Below are 22,635 nucleotides of genomic sequence, written 5' to 3' on the forward strand. Positions count from 1 at the left end.
GCTGGCTCGCCCTTTAGACTTACCTCAGTTGAGGATTGATGTATGGGCCACGGGAACCACAGAAGCAGGGCACAACTCAAGCACACCAAAAGGCAAATCCTTGCATAGTACTTAAGAGTCCAATGAGATAAAATGATGGATCAAAGGATTATTTTTGCTTAATGAAGCATTTGGCGTTTTGAGCTTCACTGGACTCCGTTTTCAACAGGATGTTGTGCTCAAGGGCTGGAATTTGGACATTCCATTACAGACATGTAGTCAGTCAGCTCTGATTAATTGAAACAGGACTCTTGATGAAGCCCTGCTGCGCTTATAATTTCAAATTTAGAAATGGGTAGGGAGAGGAGTAGACAATGTGAGAGATTTTTTTGCCTCTGAAATTAGCTTAGTGTATTAATTCAGAAAGCAGTCGGTTGCATCTGACTGTATGCCTTAGTAATCTGAACCATCTGCCTCCCTATATTAAGGAGTTCATCTCTTTAATCCAGCTTACAGCCCGCAAACCACTCTTCTCTATCATCATGCCCTTGATTAGATGAGGCCGTGCAAAGTCCTCTTCTCTTAAGTGCATTGCTGTCGTTGGGGATATTTGGAGATTTTGTCTTTTTTTCTCTCTCTCTTCTTCTTCTTCACGTTTCATCTGAGTTTTGGTTTTATTTTTCTGGGGGCAGAAACCATGGCTTTCTTCATGAAAACTATGATAAGTAACCAGGTAAAGAATTTAGGATTCGGTGGCGGGTCTGAAGAAAAAAAAGAAGAAGGAGGCACATCGGATCCGGCAGCAGCTCAAGGGATGACTAGAGAGGAGTATGAGGAATATCAGAAGCAAATGATTGAGGAGAAGTGAGTACCCGCGGCTCCCTTTCCCTCTCAGAACCAAAAGAAATGAATTCTGGCCATACCTTCTTCAGCTCCCCGACCTCTTTTGCTTTGCTGTTTAGATGCATGTTCTTGTGCTGCTTGCTTCTGACCTTAGGAACGTGTGTTCTGCTCCATGAACCATCTCCTCGCCGCAGCAGGTACCATGTCCTGCTTGTAGGGATGGTGGCAAGAGACAATGAACGAATCTATATGTCGTTCTGAAAGCGGCTTAACACTTTTTCTGGTCTAGGTTCATTTCAGTTAACCTCGGTTGAAATGTTCAAATGAACAATGGTGAGCCTAACTCTACAGTCTTCCCCAAACTCACCCTCCTAGCACATAGAAAGGTTTCAAACTCAAGAATTCAGATTTTGCACCTGGAAGAGGGCCTCGAAGCGCACACCATGCAATCTTTTTTCTCTTACGTGTGCGAAAACCCTAGAAAGCACAACAAGAGGATTAGGTCATAAGACTCGGCTTCACAAAAACTGTGAATAAATTTGTGGGCTGTTTATTATGGAAATTTTAAAGGTACAGAAAAGTAGAACAGTATAATGAACACCCATATAAACCTATGAATAAAGTCACAGTTAACATGTTGTATTTGCTTATAGATGGTTAGTTGGGTGGATGGATGGATGGATGGATAGATAGATAGATAGATAGATAGATAGATAGATAGATAGATAGATAGAGGCATTTTTAAATAAGTGTAAAGTTAAAGTAAATACATCATGGTACTTCACCCCTAAATACTTCAGCAATGTACCTCCAAGAAATAAGAACATTCTCCTGGCTACATAAGGACATTCTCCTGACTATGTAAAATAAAAACAAAACATCAGTAACAGTTGGGCATTGTGGAATATGACTATCACCCACAATTTTTCACTGCTGCAGACTGATCTTTAATCTATATGTAATTTTTTAGATTTTAAGGTAGAATAACTTGAGTCTTTTTTTTTTTAAGACTTTATTTATTTATTTGACAGAGAGATAGTGAGAGAGGGAACACAAGCAGGGGGAGTGGGAGAGGGAGAAGCAGGCTTCCCGCTGAGCAGGGAGCCCGATGCGGGGCTCGATCCCAGGACCCTGGGATCATGACCTGAGCCGAAGGCAGACGCTTAACGACTGAGCCACCCAGGCGCCCTAAGAGTCTTTTCATAACAATGAAGAATTGAAGCCTCAATCTTGAGGTTAAATGTTCATCGTTTTTTTTTAAGTATTAATTAAAAGTATTTCTCGGGGCACTTGGATGGTTCATTTGGTAGAGCATGCGACTCTTGATCTCGGGGTTTTGAGTTCAAGCCCCATTTTGGGCATGGTGCCTACTTTAAAAAAAAAAAAAGCATTTCTCATTTAATAAGAGTATTTCTTTTTGCCATCATGGCTCTTTTGCTAATGATCAATTACATAAGAGTGGCCTAAGTCCTATTGCTAAGATGATTATAAGTGAAAGGTTGATGACCTGGAGGAAACTAAGAAAGTACAAAGGCTTACATTTAATGGAAACTTTGTCTATTATATTTTCTCTGAAAGAAATTGTAGCTTATAAACTACCTAGAATGTATTACACTTGGCTCTGCAGTCAATTAAAGTCAGTTTAAAAAATAAATACAACTGCACACATGATGTTGGTGCTAAAATAAAACACAGGCAAAAGAAACAGCATCCCTTGCATATAAGCTAGTTTCTCCTAGGGCTTGTAAACAAACAAACAAAAAACAAGTATAATGAGGAAACAAGCAGAATGATAGCACCAAATGTTCTCAGCTCAAGTGAGCGAATAAAAAGAAACTGGCCAGAAATTTAGACTATACATCTGATTGTGTAAAATATCATATAAGAGGTCCAAGCAATACATCTGCTCACAGATACGGCATCTGTTTGATTAACTAATGTCCTAATTTTCCCTGACTTTATATCTGGATAGATCAAAGGCCAGAATGCCCAAATGGTGTGGTCAATCAGTGGATTGGGTTATTTGCCAACTACTTGGCTGTGTGTGTGTTGGCAGGGGGGGTGGGGGGGTGGGGGGTGGGTGTGTGTGAATGTTATCAATTTATGTAGTCACCCAATTTAAGAAATAGTAGCAGGGCAATGGGGTCAGCCTGCTTCTGGCAAGAGGCATGACTTCCAGTTTGTTGCTTGAGTTTTCAATAGCTTCATCACCTAGAATGCAACAACAGTCCGTTGATCCCTCCATTTTTCTCAATAATAGTAAAATGTCCCTTTACCTTAGTTATGGTACAATAACTGCTATCATACCATTTGTTATTTGAACTTTTTTTTTAAAGATTTTATTTATTCATGAGAGACAGAGAGGGGGGGGTGTGCAGAGGGAGAAGCAGGCTCCCAAGGAGCAAGGGAGCCCAATGCAGGACTCGATCCCAGGACCCCAGGATCATGACCTGAGCCGAAGGCAGACGCCCAACCATCTGAGCCACCCAGGCATCCCTGTTACTTGAACTTTGATATGCATCACAGAACTGAACATAAAAGCTAAAATTATAAAGCATAGAAAAAAAAACCTTTGCAACTTGAAAGTAGGCAAAGATTTCTTAAACATGACTCTGAAAGCAATAACCATAAAATTTTAAAATATGTAGACTTTATCAAAGTTGAAAATTCTTGTACGTCAAAAGACACCATTAAGAGAATACTTACGGGGCACCTGGGTGGCTCAGTCAGTTAAGTGTCTGCCTTCGGCTCAGGTCATGGTCCCAGGGTCCTGGGATCAAGTCCTGCATTGGGCTCCCTGCTCAGTGGGGAGCCTGCTTCTCCCTCTGCCTGCCATTCCCCCTGCTTATGCTCTCTCTCTCTGTCTATCTCTGACAAATAAAAAAAAGAGAGAGAGAGAGAATACTTATAGGCAGGTCACAGACTGAAAGAAAATATTCGCAAAACATGCCTGACAAAGGACTGGGATCTAGAATATATACAGAATTTCTACAACTCAATAATAAAAGCAAAAAAAAAAAGGGGCAAAAAGCGTTGAACAAGTACTTCATAAAGATACACAAACGGCCGGCCAATTAGTACATGAAAAAACCCATCTGATATTATTAGTCATCATGGAAATGAAAATTAAAATCAGACTAAGGTACCACTACACACAGCAGAATGGCTAAAATTAAAAAGACATAATACCAAATGTTGGCCAAAATGTGGAACAACTTAAGAATTTTTTTTCCATTTGATGAGACATCAGATGGTACAGCCACTTGGGAAGAAGTCAGGCTGTTTCTTATAAAACTAAACTCACTCAATCAAATTACCCTGCAACTCAGTGGTGCCATGCCTAGATATTTACCGCAGAGAACTGAACATGTATGTCCACAAAAAGACTTAGACAAAAGTATTCATAGCAACTTCATTGACAGTGGCCCTGAATGGGAAATAGTCCAAGTCCATCCACGGGCGAATGAATAAACAAGCATGACATATTCATACAGGACAATGCACTCAGTAATAATAAAAAGGAACAAACCACTGATAAATAACACCACCTGGATAAATCTCAAAAGTTTTTTATGCTGAGTAAAAGAAGACTTATACAAAAGAATGTGTAGGTTATGGTTCCATTTATAGAAAGTTCTAGAACAGTCACAACCAATCTCTGGAGGATAAAGGACAGTGACTGGGAAGCAGGTGTTAACTGGGCATGGAGAAGAGAGAAATTTCTCAGGTGATAGTACCGTTTTTCGTTATCTTAATAGGGGTTTGGGTTACACACAGAAACGGAACCAATAGGAGAAAGACATACACGTATGTGTATGTGTATATACGTGTACAGGAGATTGATTATAAGGATTGGCTCATGTGATTACGGAGGCTGAGAAGTCCCGCTATCTGCTGTCTGCAAGCTGGAGGCCCAGGAAAGTTGCCGGTGTCTTTCTCAACCAGAAGGCTGATGGTGTAAGTCCTAGCCAAGGGCTGAAGATTGAGATCTCAGCTCCAGCAGACAGGCAAAGAGAGAATTCCCCCTTCCTCTCTGCCTTTTCTTTTTAGTCAAGACCTCAATGGATTGGATGCTGCCCACCCACACCAGGAGGGCAATCTGCTTTATTCAGTCCATTGATTCAAGGGCTAATCTCATTTGGAAACACCCTCCCAGACACACCCAGAAATCATGTTTAATCTGGGCACCCTGCGTCCCAGTCAAGTCACCACATAAAATTAACCAGCACAGTACATGGAAGCTCTGTGCGTTGAATTGTACACAGATTTTACTTCAAAAGAAAAAAAAGAGCCGCAAACAAGTACGTCTCTGTAGCGAATGGCATTCGTGTTGAAGTGTTTGGGGGAAAGAATATTGGTGTCTACAACTTTGAAATACTTCAAAAGATAAAGCGGATAAATGAATGCATAGAGAGAAAGGTATGTGATAAAACATGTACAGTAAGACGCTAATTGTAGAATCTAGATGTTGAGTATGTGGGTTTCACTGTAAAATTCTTCCAACTTTTCTGTATGTTTAAAATTTTTCGTAGTAAAATACTGGGGAGAAAAGATCTGCTTCTGCCTAAGCCCTGGGTCACTGATCTCTTAGGCAAGTCACTTACTCTGTTTCGCTCTCCAAATCCAGAAGATGGGCCAGTGTTATCTGGTGCTTATTCTGGGCCTGACCTTGGCAGCGGCGGGGGGGCAGGCAGGGCACTCAGGGGGCGCCTGTGCTCAGGGCCCCGGGCACAGTAGTTTAATCTGCTCGCTTCAGATCGGCCCCTCCTTCAGGCAGCCTTCTGTGTGGTGGTGAAGAGGATTTCAAACCGTGAAGTTAAGAAATAGAAACCAATTTAGCCAACTGAAAAATGAAAACGGAATTTACTTTAATGCAAATAATCCTTCATGCAACGATGCTTCACGAAACCCCTCAGCAGAAACCCCACCAGGCCAGACACCTGGGAGTGGCTCAGTCGTTTAAGGGTCCGGCTCTTGATTTTGGTTCAGGTCCTGATCTCAGGGTCGTGAGATCTAGGCCTGTGTCAGGCTCCATTTGCTTGAGATTCTCTCTCTGCCCCTCCCCACCACCGGCTCACACTCTCTCTCCATAAATAAATAATTTGGGGTGCCTGGGTGGCTCAGTCATTAAGAGTCTGCCTTTGGCTCAGGTCATAATCCCGGGAGCCTGGGATTGAGCCCCACATCAGGCTCCCTGCTCTGCGGAAAGCCTGTTTCTCCCTCTCCCACTCCCCCTGCTTGTGTTCCTGCTCTCGCTGTCTCTCTCTCTCTGTCAAATAAATAGATAAAATCTTTAATAAATAAATAAATAAATAAATAATTTAAGTATTAAAAAAAAAAGAAAAGAAACCCCACCAGGCCTCACAGGGGCCTAACCTAGGAACCAGAATAATGTGGCAAGCCAGCCGTGAGCTCCTTCTTGGCTCTTGCCGTCACTCCTGTCCCCAGTATGGCTGCTTTTTGTTCCTGCCTCTCAGCTGTCACCGCTCCTCACCGTGCCACCCTGACCCCGTGGCCTGGGGAACATGGCAGCCTACGGCCTCCAAGTCCACCTTTCCCAGTGAATGTCTGTCTTTCTTGGTCCCGGTCCCAAACTCTCAGAGAAAGGATTTCATGTACCCAGCTGGGGCCAGTCTGGTACAGCCAGAGGGCAGGGCTGTGTGTATAAATGGAGGCCCCCGTAATGCACCTGCCCCAAAGGTTGTCTGCTCCTGCCTCGGTCACTGTGAGCAGGGGAGTCCATTTCAACCCAGCCTAACCCTGAGTCCAATTAGGTCATCCCCAGAGCATTATGGAAATCTACCCTACCCCGTTTGGGGGTGCCTCCTTCCAAACAGGGAACGGAACGCTGTACCAAAATTGGGGCCCGGAGGGGGTGACAATGAAGGGAAACAGCTTTCTCTACATCCCTAAATACCATGTGCCTCTAAAGGACCCCCCAGCCCTGGATGCTCTGACCCTGTTTTCACTTCACTAAGAATCATTCAGGAAACTTGTTAAAAACATAGCTTCCGTTCATCCGCCCCCAGGGGTTCTGATGAGTCAGTCTGAGATCACACCCAGGAAGCTGCATTCTTACCCAGCTGGGTATTATCCCCTGGGACTCTGATGTTTGTGGTCCCAGGTTCTATTTAGAGCAACCCTGGGAGGTCAACTATATACTAGGAATAGTCACTCTGCCCCTCCCTGGGCTGCATCCTAAGGAGATTCCCAGAACCAAGCCATCTCTGGGATTTAGGGGAACAGGAGACAGGAGAACGACGGAAAGAGAGGCAGGTGTCTGGGGACGTAGGAAGCTTTATCCCAGTGTCCGGCTCCTCTGTGCAGGGACTGGAATGTCCTCTACCCTCTAAGTCCTTTGATCCCTTATTCTATTCTTTTACTTTTAGGATGGAAAGAGATGCTGCATTTACACAAAAAAAGGCAGAGAGGGCATGCCTCAGAGTTCATCTCAGAGAAAAGTACAGACTCCCGAAGGTGAGACGCTCTTAATACAGTAAACATCCTATTTAATTTCTTAAATAATAGAAAACGGGGAATGTTTGATTATCAGCAAATGGTCACACTTAAGAATACACACACACACACCACATGCACACACATATACACACACGTATATTTGTCTTAATCTTAATTGAGGCATTTGATGTAGTGAAAAGAACATTGAACTAGTTCATAAAAACTAGAGTCCAGTCATTTAACCTCTATGAACTTGCATTTTCTCTCAACCAAATGGAGTTAATACCTGTAAGTGACAGTTTAATGTGCATTTCTGTAAAGCCCCTAGAACTTCTATGTGTAACTACACAGGGAGGAAATCATCACAGCTGGCATTTAGTATCACGCACCAGGCACTGTTCGAACGGCTTCGGACATAGCAATTCCTTGAATCCTTCCCAACAGCCCTCTCAGGTATTCTATCATCACCTCCGCTTGATGGTAGAGGAAGCAGAAGCGAGAGAAAGTAAGTCCCTCCTGCCAAAGGCCAGGGAGGGCAGAACCCAGGGTCTTAACTCCCCCCATACTTTGCCTGTATTTCAAAAGAGCAATCGGCTCCTTCTTTATGGAGACACTGTTGTGGCGATGGCCATCCCCTGGCATCATCCATCGATCCATCTCGGTGCTGGCGGAGAGAACGAACACCTGTAGGCTCTGGTCAGGCAGCTGGTTTGCCGAGGGGAAGAGGAGGTGTTGATATGTGACGGTGGGGCTCAGAAGCTCTCGTCCTGTGGGTCCCCTACGGACTTCAGAAGCTACCAGCACTAAACAAAGGGACACAGCCCCACCCAGTGCTGAAGTCACCAAAGAGTTCAATAGCCCCAACCTGTGGGAGAGCCTCCCCTCCCTAAGATGCCCCAGGACCCGGGTTCTGGTCTCAGAGAGGAGAGGAAAACTCACAGTGAAGGTTAAACGTTTTCACTGCGACCCATGAATTTTGAAAAGAAGGGCTTTGCTTTTTGCCTCCCTCATTCTGGTTTAATGCTTTTTCCCATTGGCCACTTGGGAACACGGTCCCTTCCACTCCCATCGTCTGGTGGATTCCCCAAAGCTCCCTGGGATGGGTCCAGCTGTCTTTAGGAGAACTGGGTTTCATTTCTGCTGCAACCTCAGATGGCTCTTTAATATATCTGAGCCTCAGTTTCCTCGTCTGTAAAACAGAGACAGCGGCGTCACCAAGTCTTTGTCTGAGGTACCATAATGTAAAGAACCTAGTACAGTGCCTGACTGATGGAGCTCAGTAGATGACAATTCTTATTTTTCCCGTGGTTCTGTCTATGCCCAGAAGTCTTCTTTCTTCATAATAACAGCCAGGGGTCTCGAAGACCTGGAGTAAACACACCGATCTGTGTCAATAAGGCAACAACTCGAGGCCGAGAACATGAGCTTTTATTTTCTTCGTAATGAGGGCCCCACATCTTGCTCTTTTCCAGAACCTCAGGGGTGAACCCCTCAAGGCTCAGCAGCAGGGCTTTGATGGTCTTCAAAGAAAAAAGAACCCAAATTTCGGAGTCAAGCTATCCTTTGGGACTGGAGCCTTTCCAACAGAAGCTATAAAAAGAGGAAAGAATTATAGCCACCAAATGTGCACATTCAGATCCTCCCCGGAGATGATCAGGCCCAAAGGAGGGACAGGGACTATGTCTGCATAGGCTAAGCCTCCCTAAAGCCAGCTGGGGGTGCGGTGGAGGGAGCGTGAAAAGGTCAACCAATTGTTGACAGTGGGGCCCAGTATCTCTCATTGCATGATTTCCCAGTGCTCATCAGCCCCTTTCCCCATAGCTACTTCAAATGCCTAATGCATGTGAGACCTCACCTGAGTTTTTCTTGGAGTTTTTCTTGGAAAAAGAACTTTGAGTTCATCTAAGAACCTAACGCCACTGCCTCTTTTTAGACACGAGGAAACTGCAGCCTGAAGGGTTAGGGAGCTTTGCAAAAAGCCACAGCTACCGACTGATAGAACCAGGATGGGAACGTAAGCTTCTCAACCACGAAGAAGAGGGACTTCTTCACAAAAGGATTTAAACGCTGCTCCCTATGGCCCCGAGGTCTCTGCAATTTCTACTCCGTGTTCAAGGTGTCCCAAAAGTTTGAGTCCAGTTTTGAGCTCTTTGTGGCTTCATAGATAATTTTTTTTTTAAGATTTTATTTATTTATTTGACAGAGAGAGACACAGTGAGAGAGGGAACACAAGCAGGGGGAGTGGGAGAGGGAGAAGCAGGCCTCCCGCGGAGCAGGGAGCCCGATGTGGGACTCGATCCCAGGACCCTCGGATCATGACCCGAGCCGAAGGCAGTCGCTTAACCAACTGAGCCACCCAGGCGCCCTCTCTTTGTGGCCTCAACCTGCAGGAAGACTCTGGGGACCACCTGTACGGCTGGGGATTTCAGTGACGTGGTGCAGAATCCCACTCCAAAACCCAGCAGGCACGTGGCTTCTCCCCCTCCGGGGTGGTCTGCCGGCTTCGCCCCAGCCCTGGGAGCCGCTGCGAACTTCCCAAACACAAGCCAAGCAGACAGATGAGAGTATCACTTGAAAGCGTTCTGCCCTTGAGCCGTCACTGCAGTTGGCTTTCAGGCAGAGGCCTCCCAGGCGTCCTTTTATATCATGGCTGCATTTTGTAAAAATGGATTGATTCCACACGGTGCTTCCCGGATTGGCCTGTGGTGTGAATGGTAAAAATACTAACAGATACAAATACCCGCTTTTCATACAGCACGTACAAATTAGGGAAATTCTAACCCAATTACACGATCCACAAAATGGTTATTAATAGAAAGTGTATCATAAAAAAAAGACCAGCGGGCTCCCATTCCACTCTGTCTACTTCTCACCAGATGTGGCTAAGGGCCCAGCCGCTCGGCAGCACCTTGCCCGTGAAGTCCCCCCCACCCTTGGGCAACCCCTCTGCCTCCCGGGGCTGTTACAGGTGTTCTCCTCCCCTCCCGCCCGCCTCGTCTAGGCTCTGCGCACAGCGGGCCTTCAAAGCCCCCAGGCCCAGAAGGTTGCACTGGGGGACAGACGCATTTCCCAGGCCAAGAGCAGCCCCCACTCCTGCCCGGGCTTCTGTGTGCAGCCCGCGGGGCAGGGACAGGATCGGCTCCCTCGCGCCCCCTGCTGTCCCTAGACGCGCACGGCAGCCGCAGGGAAGTAACGGGCGCGCCGCGGTTCTCCGTTCTTCCGTGGGGCCTGGGGGTTGCAGCCCGGACGGTGATGGCGGGAACAGAAAGAAATGTCTGGACGTGATCTTTTTTTTTTTTTTTTGGAAGTCTATTCGTTTGCTGCGAAGGACCAGATTGTGCATTGTATTGTAAAGCAGCTGCCGTGCCGGCGACCCGGGAAAGATCTGGAGGGCCCTCCTAGGAGCGGCTGTCGCCAACAGGAGGTGGCCGCGCCCGCGAGGGCCGGGTGGGGACAGGCCGGGAGGGGAGCGTCAGAGCAGCAGGACCCTCCCATGCTGTGCCAGGACGGAGAGCTAGAAAGCAAACCGGGGTGAGCTGTCTCCACAGCGAGCAGGATGGAGGGAGATTTTGAAAGGCCAGTAATTGAGGACCAGGGAAGGCATTGGAATATTCGGCCCTAAGAGGGGATGACTTTGGGGAAATGACCACTATGGGGACAGTCTTTCCCTGGGCCTTGAAAGCCATGCTTTGATTCTCGTACTGTACCAAACCAGCTTACCTGGAGGGGCCCATGCTGCTGGCTACACGGACCTGTATGTAACTCTTAGGGGTTTCTTTGATTATACAGAAGGACTCCTCACAGTGGAATCCCTAGAAGGCCTTCCGAAAACCACAATGGGACTTGAACCCGTAGGTCTTCATCTCCTCGATGCTCCCTTAAGGAGCAAGGAGGCCCTGGAAGGTCAGGCCGTGCCCAGGGGCCTCGCTGTGATTGGGAAAGTTCAAGGCCATGACCGTAAGTCCAGAGACCCCAGAGAAAGGAATGAGGGGCCGGCAGCCAGAGCTACACCCCTAGAGTGGGGGCTGGGGGTGCTGACAGAGGAACTGTGAGGCCGGAGATGGGGCAACAGATTCCCAAATCATTACATATATCCTCTTGGTGGGGCTTGGCATCTTGATTACTTCACTTATTTATAAGATTACTTATTTGATTGCTGCCTTTGAAAATGGCCATCCTGGGTTGTGTGTGTGTGTGTGTGTGTGTGTATCATTGAACCATAAAAAAAGGAAATCTTGCCATTTGCAACAACATAGACCTTGAGGGTATCATCCTAAGTGAAATAAGTCAGACAAAGAAAGACAATACTGTATGATCTCACTTGTATGTGGAATCTTAAAAAGAAGAAGTAGTCAGACACAGAGAAGAGACTAGTGGTTGCCAGAGGTGGGGGTGGGTGGTGAAAAGGGTGAAGAGGGCCAAAAGGGACAAACTTCCAGGTGTAAGATAAATAAGTCCTGAGGATATATGTAAGGCATGGCGACTATTAAAAAAGGTCATCAAAAGACACTGGTAGGACAAATCATATTGTCATTAACAGTTAGCCTCAACATCGGAATGGGCGGGGTCATCTGAGGAGCATGCCCACTGCCCCTCCTTGCAACTGTCCAAGCTCTCCTTCTGGGGCAGGTGTGGGTTCCTGGGCTGCCCCCGGGCTTTGGCTCCCCTAGTCTGAATGGTCTTTCTATTTTTATTAAACTTATTTTTTATAGACATAAAAAAGCACATCAATGCATAATCATAAAACTCATTGAAATCAAGGGACTTGCCCAAGCTCACAAAGCTTACTGTGCCAACAGGGCCTCCAGCCTCCTGATTCTTCACCCAGCACTCTCTATGCCCCACTGTCCCTACACCCTCTCTCAACTGTATCTCCATCCAGGATGGTCGACTCGAGAACGAACACAACTGTCTAACAAGAAAACAGTGCTGGGCAGAAAGCAAAGGGTCACCAGGCCCTTCCTTGGGCTCCTCATAACCACCTTTCCCTCCCCTCAAGGTTTGCAGACTTCTAAGCCCTCTGTTGTCTTATCAAGTGCCTATTGGGTAAGCAGCCGTACTAATGGTATTAGCAGTCCACGGGGAGTTGGACACATTCACCATGTCCTCCAGCTAACGAGGGATGACCCCCTGGGTGCCTCATTCACAATTCCCCGGGGTCACCGGCAGCCACACAACCAGCAGGAGGCGGTTCTGGGCCCTTCCCCTTACCGAGGCCCAACGGAGAGCAGATTTGAGGAAAATGTCTTCCCGGGAGCTGTCAAGTCTAATGAGGATAACTATGTCACATTTTGGAATTAGAACTGTACTTTCTAAAGAAATTATTTGGCTGGTGTTCCCCGTGAAAGAGTTTCACTGATTGCTGACCGGGGAAAGGAAATCTGGACTCGGGAAAGGAGCAATTTGGGCCCAGCCCTCTAGGGAACAGTAAAAGCCTCCTCTCCCAGTTCATCCTTCACTGTTTATGACAACACTATTTATTATACCCGTGTCTTTGGATGACCCCTTTTAATTGCAGTAATCACATAAGGAGTCCAATAAGGAAGGATCTGGGAAACTGTGCGCATGTCCACGCGGTGTGGATTTCCTCTGGCTTTGGAGTCGCAGGTACCCGGAGGACTCAAGGCACCTAAGGGAATCCATGATGCTCACGTTAGGATTGGGTCTGGCTCCGCTGATCAGCCCCTGCCCTGTGTCCTCCCCGTTTCCTCTCCGTGTCTCTCCTTTATAAAGAAGGTCAAATGTCTCCCCACGAGAACAAGCAGATAGCACTTTCGGAGTAGACATGCTTCTCTAGGTACCTTCCCAAAGTGACCGGCTCCCATTACTGCCCCACTGACGCCTACCTCCTTCCAGTGCTGGGTAGTCCTGCTCAACACCGTGACCGTCGTGACCGTCACCTCCTCCTGAAGCCCTCTCTCTCTCCTCGGCTTCTGGGTCTCATTTGCCTGGAACTGTTCCTCCTGTGTCTCCTTCATGGCCTACCCTCCCCGGGTGCTGCCCCCAGATTTTGGAATATTGCAGGCCTGCTCTTTTTCCCACTGAATCTGCACACTCTGCCCTTGGGTGGGGGAGGGAGGGCATCGTGCTGTCACTCTCAGCTGCCTCACACGTGTGGATGACTCTCAGACCTACACCCGCAGCCCCCGTAATCTCCCTATGGTTCCTGCTGCATCTGCCTCTTCTTGGGCACCTCATAGCTCTTCTCCAGAACAGACTGGCTCGTTTCCCCCAAAACCTGCTCCTCCTGTAGGCCCCATTTCCAGGGATGCCCACCCCCACCCCAGCCTGTCCCCACCCTGCCAAGGCTGGCGGCCGGAAGTCACCCTTGACTCTTCCCTCCTCCTCCAGCCTCACACCCAGTAAATCATCAAGTCACCCCCATGTCACCTCCTACATAATTCTCAACTCATCCCCAAGTGCAGGACTCATCTTACCACAACAGCTCATCAGTGGCTTTTCCACTTGAGTCTTGCTACCCTCAAAATTGCAGAGTGAGGTTTCCAAAGTGCAAATCTGATCCTGTTTATCCCCTGTTTAAAAACAAAACAAAACAAAAAGGCTGATCATAACTTCTGAGAATAAAGCCGTGATGTGGCTCCTATCTTTCCAGTCTCATCTCTTGCTACTCCTTGCTTGGACTGGACCTTCCTCCTGCTTTGCTCCCTACATTCTGCTCTCCGTGGCCCCTTTTCTTCCCGGAAGATTTTGGTCTAGTGCCACTTCTTACAGAACCTTCTGTGACCCTCTTCTTCCCACCGCCCTTCATGCTCCCATAATCCCGAAGTGCATGTCTCATGGTATCTGACCACCGTGAATATTCTTGCCTGCTGGATCTGTGCTCTTTAACAAAGGGGCTGAGGTGTTCATCATTGTCTTCGGTGACTTGCACAGGGCCTGACATCTAGAAAGTGTGCACGCATGTGCGTCCACACACACACAAAACGGTTGCTGAATGTTGGATGTTACTAGGAAAAGAAAAAAAAAAAAAACACCCAAAGAGCAAAGTATCAAAAACAGCAGAAAGATTTTATCTGCTGTGAGAGTTATGTTAAAATAAATTTTCAGAGAGAGACCAAGTCTGGATTAGACGTTATAACTGTGTACGTGAAGTCCGAAGGTGATTTTATAGCATAACTAAAATGTCGTATTTCTTCAAATAGAGGAAGTAATACGTTTTAAGTCAAGCCACAAGATTCTTTCTAAAAACAAATGTGCCCCTCTCCCTAGCCAATTCAAAATGTATATGTAAGTCAAGCCAAATTAATAAGAGAAAACAGTTCCACAATGAACCCTAATCCTATTACCGGAATTGTCAATCTAGGTTAGTCATTGAAAAATGATGTTGTGCCCCCTGCCGAGCTATATGATTTAGTTACACCTGGTGTTTGTCTGCTGTATTAGGGGCATCATTCATATTGAATAAAGAGGAAGATAGAAGAAAATCTACCAGTGGGGTTGTCTTTAAACGTGTCACATTGAAAGCTCCCTTAGAACAGAATTTAAAAGTTGCCTCTTGAAAAAAGATCTGATTCTGTGGACGTTTCTTTGCCGGCCTCCTTCAGATGCGGAGCTCTTGGGCCACCCAGCAGGGTCCCAGACCCTGGAACCTCCTGCTCTGGAGCAGCTGTTTCTGGTGGCAGAGCTGGAGGCCATCGGGGGCCCGTCAGGGGCCTTCCCTTCCTTCTCCCCCCCGTCCTGTCCCAGTTCAGTTTGCTCCTTCTACTCCTGCCCCTGAAAGAGCCATGCACTGGATGTCCTGAGGGGACCTGGGGAAGGGGAGAGAGAGCCCCGGGACGCCGGGACGCCGGGGCGGTGGTCCTCAGCCACGCGGGCAATCTCACCGAGTCCTCACGACCGCTGCTTAAGGTAGGTCGGTATTATTTCTCCTTCACAGATAAGGACACTGGCTGGGAGGGGGAGAGGAGGAGGAGCTTCCCAAGGTCACGCCGCCTGTAAATGTCAAGGCCAGATAGGACCCCAAGCCGATCGGACCCCACTGGCCACATTCTCCTGCTAGCCCCCGTGGCGGTGCGGGCTGCTCACCCCCAAACAAGCTGAATGACAGCTACGCAAGTCTCAGGACCCCGGCTTCCTCCTCTGGAAAACGAGAGGCTTGGATAGTGACCTCCACGGGCTTCTCGAGCCCCTCTGCCGTGCCTTTGCGAAGGAAAGAAGTGGGAGATGTACGCAGCTGGTATCTAGAGATCCTCACTCCTCCTGGGTCCTGTGCATGTGCACGCTCTCAACCGAAGAAGTCAGATCCACACCCTCTGTCCAAGTAGCTGATGGGGGGAGAACGGGGTGGTGAAGCAGACATTGCTGGGAGCAAGCCCCAGACGAGGGCCTCCGCATTGCTCAGCTCTAGAATCACTTGGAAAGCTTTTAAACAATTCGATTGCCTGGGCCCCTGCCACAGACCATCGGAGCTTGCCTCGCTCCTACTCTGGCCTCAATACCCCTTTATCTTTGGCAAAGCAGGCCATGCTCTCTTTTACCTGCTGGTGGGGGGGAGGGGGTGTAGACTGGCTGTGTTCTTTTTTTTTTTAAGATTTTTTTTTTTTTTAAGATTTTATTTATTTATTTGAGAGAGAGAGAGCACATGAGAGGGGGGAGGGTCAGAGGGAGAAGCAGGCTCCCCGCCGAGCAGGGAGCCCGATGCGGGACTCGATCCAGGGACTCCAGGATCATGACCTGAGCCGAAAGCAGTCGCTTAACCAACTGAGCCACCCAGGCGCCCAAGATTTTATTAATTTGACAGATAGAGACATAGTGAGAGAGAGAGCACAAGCGGGGGAGTGGGAGAGGGAGAAGCAGGCTTCCCGCTGAGCAGGGCGACCGATGCAGGACTCGATCCCAGGACCCCGGGATCATGACCTGAGTCGAAGGCAGATGCTTAACGACTGAGCCACCCAGCTGCCCCGACTGGCTGTGTTCTTTTATCTCTCCCCCTCCACGTCTCATAGGTTCCTGTGGGACAGGAACCAGGGGTGGCTGTCACCCTCCCTAGAAGCCAGTGCAGCCCCCTACTCATACAGAGGACAGTGAGAAGTGGTTTGTCCTCTCAAACAGGGAAACATCTGATGTTAGATCAATGCGTCAGAGTCAAAGAAATCCGTTAATCTAGCTGTTTGGTATCATGTAGACCAAAACTAAATAAACAAACCAAAACCCAAATAAAATCTGCCTAGAATCCAGCAAGCTGGTATTTGTAGCACAGCAAGGTTGATTGACTCGGACCCTAACAAGTGGTGAATGCTGAGCTTTTTGACAAAATAGCCGTCTGAGATATGATCGTTTTACAGCCTATCTCGAGGTGGGTACAACATGAAGGCCAGTTTGTCAAAATCTAGGGCTCAGACCGTGGGAATCCAGGGTCGTGCTTACTCTTCAGTGAAAGGTCAGAAATCAGTCACAAGGAATAACCAGAGCAGGGTGCGGGGCTATTTAAATAATGGGGCATTCAGCGCTGGCAATGAAGATTATAAATCTGGTTAAAAACCAAGAGATTAAAACTGATTCTGGTCAGCCGGCATAAAAATAATTAGCTCTTAACTGCATTAAACAATATCCCAAATTGATAAGATTTCTAGAAACGAGAAGACCTCTGAGACTGAGCCTCTAGGAATAAAGGGCAGCTGTCGGGGCCCCTAACTATATGCAGGCTCACCTCCTCCCTCCCTCATTCTCGTCTCCCTTCATTCACACTGCGCTCCCCAGGGCTAAGCCTCCCTGCCTCCCTGGAGCTGAGTCAGGTTGTCTGTAACCGCACTCGAATCTGGGGGTGTGCTAAGGCCTACTGCCTTCCTTGATGTGTGGACCGTGTCCAAACATCCCTGGTCTCCCCTACCTGACTTGTCAGTGGGAGTGGGCCGCAGAAAGTGTGCTCGAGACGTTCGCTGTGTGGATTGCAGACAAGGTCCCGCGGGCAGGGAGGTTGGGGAGACCAGGGGACGAGGCTTCGCACGGGCCACCGTCTACACTTCATTGATTCTTCTTCGTGGCTTGCTCCATCCTGGATCTTTCTCTCAAGGGCAATACTCTCCCACGCTCTGTGTCACTGTCTGTACCGTTTTAATCGCAGGGACCCTTTGAGCAGGGATGGTAACAGCGATCTGCCCTTTGTTTCTCAAAAATATGAATAACCACAGCCACGCTTGTCCAGGGCTTAGAAGCTTACAAGACCATCTGAGAGCATGTCTCCTTCCATCTGCTTGGGAATCCTCCCACTGGGCATCGGAAGCGTAAGGTGACTTGCCAAACAAAGGTCATGCAGAGGCCAAATGACAAAGCCAGGACTCGAACCCGGGTCTTTGACTGCCGCATGCCGCCTCCGCGGGGGAACGGTCTGAGTCAGCTGCAGAAGGCTGTAAAAAGCCCAGACCCCTTTTTACAAACAGGACCCTCGCCCTTGGCCTGTCCTGGGTCTGGGGCCAGCTCACATGCTTAGGACCCAGTGCTAATGAGGCTGGGGCCCAGGTTTGGTCCCAAAGAGCTTCACTTCGTCCTCTAGCTGCTCACTGGCCCTGTCTGGTTGTCTTGCCCTTAGTCGAAGGGACCCACAGCACAAGTTGCAGCCCAGGGAAATGGGTTCCAGTGCTAGGTCCTCATCTGAAGCAATGGTGCTGCTGATGGACGGTCAGTGGCATTGTCCTTCTAGAAGGAGGGTGACTGTAGGACTCTGGCCATAGCCAATGATGACACTGAATACTGCCTTTAGACTGGACAGCTGGAGCCACTTGCCTTGGGCCCCGTGCTTTAGAAGGCTCCCCTCTGTCCTGGGCCGCATTCCTTCACATGGGGGTGAAAAGTCTACAGGGCCAAAGGGACAGGCCTGCACAGAGCCTACGACCCTCTTCTAGACCACACTCTGGCTGCCCAGGGCCCTGAATTCCCTGCCTAAATGTATTCTGAGACTGCTCAGGCCTCTTCACTGGGCCGGTGCCCCTGGGAGTTCAGTGAGTCCTGCTAAGCCTCAGGAGGCGGGCAGGGGGTCTGTATACATAAGGTTCCCAGGGAGGGGCAGACCCCGGGGTGGGGGGTGGGGTGGGGAAGAGCGCTGGTCATGAACCTGGGCCATCGTCTGGGTCCCACAAACATGGAAGTGGGATGACAAAGGGTAAGGGAGGCCTGGTAGATGTCTCCCAGAATTGAGGATCTAGTGCCGAAAAGGAAATGAACAGGCCCAGCCTGCCAGGAACGTGATTCTGGAGTGAAATCGGGGGCTGTTTCTAGGCCAGAGGTGAAGGTATACAGAAAGCAAGGCCTCTTGATCAGGCTGACCACCATGTGCAAGAGTCATGATTATCCAGCGCAAATCCCCAGCCCACCACTGAGGGTTATTCTACTTCTGAGCAGCCACTGGGGATTGACTGCTTAATGTACTCCAAATAATGCAGGTGTCATCTAATTAATCCTTCACAACTCTAAGGCTAATAATAGAATCCCAATTTATAGGTAAGGAAATAAAGCTCAGAGAGGTTGTGTAAGGTGTCCAAGGTCACACAGCGTGTAAGTGGTGGCGGCAACCTTCGCACTCAGGCCATGATTCTCAAGCCGACACTGGACTCCCAGGGTGCTGGTCCACCGGCCGTGGCAAGTAAGTCAGTAGCTACGACAATAGAGCTCTTTACAGCAAAGCAGACCTGCACATTTAAGGATTGGGAAGGCTGTTGTCGTCCCTGATGACAGGCTCATAGAATCATTCAATAAGAGTTTACTGTCTGTGTCTGCATGCCAGACACTCTGCTGGGTTCGGAGCCTTGCAGATGAGTCAGCTACAGTCCTGTCTTCAAGGAAAGGGGAGCCGAGGTTCTTAAACTTAAACCTTAGGAGGGCTCGCTAAGTCCAAGATTGCTGGGCCCACCCTCCCAGCTTCTGAGTCAGCAGGTCGGGGTGAGGTCTGAGGATGTGTGTTTCCAACAAGGCCCCAGGAGACGCCGATGCTGCTGGCCTGGGGGACCCCACTTTGAGACACACTTTGGTAAAAGTGCCAATCAAGAGCCCCTCGGTGAGTTGTAAGACAAAGTGGAACCCCACCGCTCTCCCTTCCCTAGGCAAGTGGAATGAGGAGAAAGTAAACTTGAAACTCCTCCTTGAAGGAGGAACCGTTCCAAAACTTCCCCAGAGGCAGCATGCTGACCCGCGGGGTGAAGGGGAGGCAGGGGAGCATCGCCCTCGTGAGCGGCCCAACTCTCTGAGCTCCAGCTGGCTGGCCCAGCACCCCTCTAGCTGCCTGTCCCTCCAGGCTACTCCTTTGGTTTTGACTCGGGTGACATCCACAGAGATCTTATTTCCAACCAGAGGGGTGGGGAGGGAGGGCCAGAATTCCCAGGAATGCCTTTTCAAATCATTATTTATTTCGGGGTGCGTAAGAGAGGGGAGATGTCCTGCGTCGACAGGAACTGAGAATTGCCAGGCTGATGACCTGCCTTTCCTCTCCTCCCCGCAAAATTGCCCAGAGGATGATCAGCAAGAAAGGCAACCTCTAGGGTAGGTAAATAAAAAATAGAGAGATGGAGGGTTGGCTGGGAGCCCCTGCGGATTAACTAACTAATTAATCCCCACAAGAGTTTGACGAGGAACTAATTAATCCATTAAGCGCTTTGAGGGGCCAAGGCCTGGCCGAGTGCAAGGAGAGGCTTCTCTCCCTTGGGAGGCTGCGGTGGAGAGTAGCCCTTCCCAGGGGCCTTCCAGGAGGGCATGTGTGAGGATCGTACCCCCCAAAAGGGGTACGTCTCCCCCCGCATGGGAATCCTGCCACTACATGACCCTGCAGCCAGGCTTGTTGTCCTTCTGCCCAGAGAACCAAAAGAAGGAACTCTGGGGGGAGCCACGTGGCTCTAGAGCTGGAGAAGGCCGGGAGATCCACTTTACAGATGGAGAATAGTGTCCACCTTACTCTGACGTGCTCTTTGGACCCAGAGACAACCGATGTTTGTTGATAGCCATTTCTTCTCAGCACCCAGGCAAGGGGAATTAATATTTTCCTGTAGGTGTTGACTTTAACTCCACCTGGGCACTCAGCAGGTGTCAAGATCTTTCTAAAATCAAATCAATGAGGGTCTGATTAAGACTAAGTGATCGCTTTATCTCTACGTGAATTTTCACACACTTTGGTCACAGCACATCGAGGTGGGTGATCCCCAAAGCCTGCTGAGATCTTTCCGACCCTTTGTTTTTCTGACGTTCTGTAATCTTCTGGGCCCCTGGAGCGCTGTTTGCCTCCTGTTACAACCTGATCTCAGAAATCATCTGATGCAGCCACCTTGGAATATAAACTACCCTTACCTTTCCCAGAGAAAGGTTTTTTTAGAAAGGGAGTGGGGAAGGAGGAGCAGAGGGAGAGAGAGGATCTTAAGCTGGGTGTGGAGCCCGATGTGGGGCTCGATCTTCACAACCCTGAGATCATCAGGTCATGACCTGAGCCAAAATCAAGAATCAGACACTGAAGGGACTGAGCCACCCAGGCGCCCATCCCAGAGAAACTTCTTTAGATTCTTCTCTCTCGGCCCCGCAGCCAAAGGGATAAAGGAATGTCTAAGACCAGGCAGCATGCACTACGAAATTCTGGAACACTCTTGGGATCACAAAGTGAAATATGTAAGGGGCAGACTGTGGTGGGAGGAGCGCAGAAGGATGCTGGGTAGCAGCCCTGCCCCCGACGAGTCACTTAATAAACAAGCGCCCGTGCGGACTTGCTTCCAGGTGCGGGGCGTGCAAGGTTGAACTGGACATGATTCTGCACCCCACAAGGGGCCCCTGTCTAGTCGAAGGGAGGGAAGGGGCAAAGGTCAAGCAGAAGTTGCCATGGTGACTGAGCACGGTTGGCCCCTGTGAGCCCAGACTGCACCCTCCAGGTTGGGATCAGCGGGGGCCACTGAGTCACGGGCTGGGGCCGGTAGATGGCAAAGCTTGCAAAGCTGCCCTGAGGCGGAGTCTACAGTGTGATTCTCAAGCTTTGCTGGCAGGCAAGATGGGGATGGATTCTTTTTTTTAAAAAACCCATAGTGCTGAGCTCCGCCCAGGAGTTTCTGATTCAGTTGGTCTGGGGTGGGCCCAAGGATTTGTCTTTCTACCATGTTCCTAGATGCCTAATGCTGCTGGGCCCAGGCACCACACTTTGAGAACGACCTTTGTAGAAAGTTCTGATCGGCCCGAGGTGCAGTGAATGAGGGGCATGTCAACCAGGACCTCCAGGCTCTGCACAGAGAGACAGCCGAGCGCACCATCCACGTCATTCATCTCCACAGAGGGTTTTGCCGCTATTTTTACTATCTGTTTGGTGGTTTGGTTGTTTGAGAGTGGTTTATCTCTTCTGTATTTGTGTTTTGCACAGAGTGAAATGGACGAGAACCAAATCCAGATGGCTGGAGACGATGTAGACTTGCCCGAAGACCTCCGGAAAATGGTAGATGAAGATCAAGAAGAGGAAGAAGACAAGGATTCTATTCTTGGGCATTTACAGAATCTCCAGAACATGGACTTGGATACCATAAAAGAAAAAGCCCAGGCCACCTTCACGGAAATGAAGCAGACGGCAGAGCAGAAATGTTCTGTGATGTGAGGGGCCAGGTGGGCTGGAGGAAGGAAGAGCGTCAAGATGGAGGTGACCACTCTCCTGAGGAGCATTTCCAGCAGCGTATACTTAAACATAATGAACACAGAACAAGCATGATGAGAAAGCTCTCCAGAAAGTAGACAACAACTTGATGTTCTAAATGTTCCTGGTAGAGCGCTTAGCTAGCACCTTGCAGTAGGAAACATACTTTCCTTTTAGTTACCAATGTGGCTCAGTGTGAAATTTCGTCTGTGAGTGACAGAGAACACATTCCTGCTTGAAGATCTTCAGGACAGCCTGGAAGAAACAAAAGCAAAAGGCATTTCCTCTCTGACTTCCTTTCTTAAAGAGCAAGGTCTCACCCTCTCTAACCGTTAGCATGACTCCAGGTCCCTTGGAAAAAGATGTGGGAGGTCAGGGAGCCCACTGGGAACCCAGGCTGCAGTTCAAGGGCAAGCAAAGATCACACTGACTCTCACTCCTGGGCACCTTGACATGGCTGATACTCGAGTCCCCATCAGGTTTGGCACTTGGACAGTTCAAGGCCAAGGGGCAGTGGCGGGGATATGATGAGAAATGAAGATGAGGAATGAAGACAGAGAATGGACTTCACCAGCCCTTGGCATCATTCTAGAGGCCATGTGAAGAATGGATTGAGAGGGTGACCGTAGAGGTGGGGCAACTAGGAAGGCTATGGCTCTTTCCACGTTCAGCATCATCACCTGTCATCTGTTGGTGATTGCCATGGCAACAAAGCAGGTGGACAAATAAAGAGCATTGAGAAGTTAAATCAA

The 22,635-nt window shown here is 48.8% G+C and overlaps 1 protein-coding gene across 1 annotated transcript; it reads left to right on the forward strand.

Annotated features, from left to right (window-relative positions):
* The first annotated feature begins 671 nt into the window (after positions 1-671).
* Positions 672-22,635, forward strand: CPLX4 (complexin 4). The gene is made up of 3 exons (XM_034996224.1): positions 672-843; positions 7,212-7,299; positions 21,620-22,635. Exons 1-3 carry the CDS (start codon positions 677-679, stop codon positions 21,845-21,847), a joined length of 483 nt encoding a protein of 160 aa, XP_034852115.1. The 5' UTR covers positions 672-676; the 3' UTR covers positions 21,848-22,635.

This window comes from Mirounga leonina, unplaced genomic scaffold, assembly GCF_011800145.1.
Source record: "Mirounga leonina isolate KUSES-001 unplaced genomic scaffold, KU_Mleo_1.0 Mir_93, whole genome shotgun sequence".
NCBI lineage: Eukaryota > Metazoa > Chordata > Mammalia > Carnivora > Phocidae > Mirounga > Mirounga leonina.